Source organism: Nanorana parkeri, unplaced genomic scaffold (genome assembly GCF_000935625.1).
Source record: "Nanorana parkeri isolate BGI_ZX_2015 unplaced genomic scaffold, ASM93562v1 scaffold29, whole genome shotgun sequence".
NCBI lineage: Eukaryota > Metazoa > Chordata > Amphibia > Anura > Dicroglossidae > Nanorana > Nanorana parkeri.
In genome coordinates, this window is record NW_017306297.1 from 2,717,404 (window position 1) to 2,720,817 (window position 3,414).

General features: G+C 42.1%; 1 protein-coding gene across 14 annotated transcripts in view; it reads left to right on the forward strand.

The window, feature by feature from the left end:
• The window catches only part of DLG1 (discs large MAGUK scaffold protein 1), a 155,422-nt gene that overhangs the window by 5,165 nt on the left and 146,843 nt on the right, over positions 1-3,414 (forward strand). For all 14 annotated transcript variants that reach the window (XM_018567392.1, XM_018567423.1, XM_018567431.1 and 11 more), the window contains exon 2: positions 2,840-2,971. In XM_018567392.1, the coding sequence (XP_018422894.1) occupies positions 2,840-2,971 (132 nt within the window). The remainder of the gene's footprint in view (positions 1-2,839; positions 2,972-3,414) is intronic.

Consider the following 3,414-nt stretch of genomic DNA (forward strand, 5'->3'; position numbering starts at 1 on the left):
ATATACAAATTACATAGGTGTTGCTCTTGTAAAATATATATATTACAAGAGCAACTCCTATGTAATTTGTGCACCCCCAATATATTTACCCAAGAATATAATCAACTAAGTCTGCTAATTAAAGTGATATGACATTAGTGTGACCTTTTTATATAACGTAGTGCAATGGTAAAGTAAACATGTGCGTTTTACTTTAGGAGAGCTTTAGTCGGATTAAGTTAGATTGATTATGGCACAATTTAGCACAACAGTGACTAGGGCCGGGCTTCCGATGACCGCAATGCTGAACGGGCAGTGTGCACACACTGGCCCGTTCGGCATTCTTCTCCCGAGCATCACGATTTGCGGCTGGTTTTCTAGCATGCTCCTTAGACAAAAGACGTGCGACCGTACAGTAGAAACGGTCACACGTCTTCATTCACACTGCACGATTCTCGTACGATTGCGGGATTTCCCGCGATTCTCGTATGAGAATCGTCCAGTGTATGGGCACCTTAATAGGGCAAGTCCAACTGGAATCTTCCAAATTGATTTAGATAGGGCTCTTAAAATGTTTGTCAAGCTAAAGGCTGGATTCACACTGTTGTGCAGCGAAAATGCATGTTTGTGTGGTGACGTCCTTATTGCACACCAATCAACCTGCATAACAGCACAATACTGTGTGTTGTGGTATGGTGTGTTATAAAAATGATTGCTTCTGTTGGCTGTAGAAGTGTTCAGGATGTGACTACCAAGATCACTTCTGCTAGAAAGAGCAGAGTCAGCAGAAAAAACGAAGACGCACTATTGCAGCCATGAGCTGGTTTACCCGCTCTTACTGCCATGCCGTAGTAAAAGACTAAGTGTATCTAAAGCCAAAACTTTGTTCTTTTATGGTCGGATATATTGGTGGAGGATTAGACCCCCTGTCAGGTGCTGGATGTGTCCAGAGTTTGGAAGTACACACTCTGTATTTGTCCTGGTAACCACTCTCACTAGAGCTAAAAGTGAGGCAAAATCTACACAGGCAGGATAGAGTGTACATTTTCTAATGGGGACACTTATTCCTATGGCAGCTGTCTATGAGGGCATTTTCCTCAACATGAAGCGAGTTCCACTCACTTCCTGTTGTGTATATACAGGATAGGAAGTGAATGAGCGCTCCAAAAGAAATAAAAAGACCCCCCTTTGTCAGTTTTTTATTCACAAACTGCCACCCAATCGCACCTACTGTTCACTCGGGTACGGGAGATGCATTGCGTTGCAATTCATTTGAATGGCACCCTAAACACACCTTCCGCCCAGTTTGATCGATTGCACTGGAACATGCAGTACTGCAATGCTGTGCATTCCAGTGTGGTACGACGTGGGTCCTGAGGTTATAATACAGGTTGAGAACCACTGCATTAAAGTATATCTGAAGAGAAAAACTCTCTCCTCCACACCCCCATTTCGAACAGAGAAGGGTAGAGCTAAAACTAGAGGTGCACAGAAATGAAAATTTCAAAACCGAACCGAAATGAAGTAAAATGTCAGGCCGAAAATGTTTTTTTTTTTCTAACTTTTTTTTCTATTTTCTTTTTTTTGTAAACGTTTAAATTTTTACAATATTACATTTTTATTCATTTTTTAAAAAATATATCTATTTTTTTACTTTACTTTTAGTTTTCTGGGAAATATTAGGGGTCTAAAAATGACTTAAAGGAGAAATATGGGATGAGTGAAATCCTGATCCGATAGTTAGAGCCGATGTGCGGCACTGCAGCTGTCCCATGCTGGCTTTATTGATCAAGAACTGATTGATCACAAACCACTGAATGCTTAGTTCCTGAATCTCTGCCCTGTCAGCACATAGTGGCCAATAGTCTGCTGTATACTGAGTTTTGGGTCATAGGAGGGCATAGTAAGTGAGAGCTACGGCCAGAAAAGGTTTGGCCATAGTTCTCTTAACCACTTCAAGACCAGGTGTTTAGACCCCCTTCCATCCAGGCCATTTTTCAGTTCAGCGCTGCGGTACTTTGACTGACATTTATTCCGTCATGCAACACTGTACTGATATTAATTTTACACAATTTTTTTGGGGACAGATGGGGCTTTATTTTGGTGGTATTTAATCACTACTGGGGTTTTTATTTTTTACTATAATTAGGAAAATTTAAAGAAAATTTTGAGAAAAAAAAGTTTTTTTTACATTGTTAGGAAACACTTATTATTACCCAGGTAGGCGGGGCGGGTGGGGTAGAACCGATCGGCACCCCATACACGCGATCCGCCGGCTCTCCAGCCGGCGGATCGCTTGTATGGTAACAGGCATCGCTGCCTGATGGATATGTTAATTTGTTTTTGTTGTGTTTAAACTGCTCATGGGAACTTTTTTTTTCTCTCTCTTTTATAAAATGAAGTGTTCTGATTTTTGATATATTGGCACACATTGGAGGATATTGAGCATATAAACGAAGTTTGCAGTTAACAGTCCTCTGCTTCACAGCAAAAGCAAGTAATTTGATGCCACTATTTACTGGTTTATTTCTATGGATTCCTGCGGTATTTGCTTTCTCACTGGAGATAGGATCAGTAACCTGAGGATGCCTTTTCATGGTCCAAACAAGCATGCAGGTGACACAAAAAGCTGAGATTGGGAAGTTGCCTTTCTGGCTGAGTAGTGTAGCAGAGCAGAATATCTCAGGCTGACTGATATCTGAGATATATAAATCCTTGGGCAGGTAAAATTGTTCACATATATTTAGGTGGTTTACATGGAGCACCGTTTAGAGTATTATTGCAATATTGAGCACTGTAGAAATTGTATAAATGAACTTGTATGTCACGTATAATATAAGCATTGTTTTCTTTGGCATAGATACTCAACGTGCGTTGGACCTCTTGGAAGAATATCGCACCAAACTTAATCAAACCGAGGACAAACAACTCAGGAAATCTATTGAGCGGGTCATTGGCATCTTTCAGAGTAACCTCTTTCAAGCTTTAATCGGTTGGTATTTTATAATGTGCAACAATCTATTCTCCCTGTGTCATTGATTTTTCTAGAAGTTTCCAAATCTTCACTGCATTCACATTTCAGTAGATTTCTAAAAACGCATAGGCACCCTTTGTCAGATTACAGGTTTTGTAGGTTATCCCTGTGAAAAATTAAGGCAAATTAGACAGACAACTTTTAACCCCTTCGTGACTGACGACGTACAGTGTACGTCGCCAGCATCGGGGCTGTTTAAACAGACTCCCGGCGACTTTTGCCGCCGGGACTCTGTTTAAACTTGTAGAGCCGACTGTCGGCTTTACAACAGAAGCGATCCTGGCGACTTACCTGTCGCCAGATCGCTTCTGCGTCCCGAAGAAGGGGCCGCCCCCCCCCGCCGGACACCCCCGCCGTGCTTCCCGGGCTCCGTTGCCCCTCCTACGGGCCCGGGACCGGCG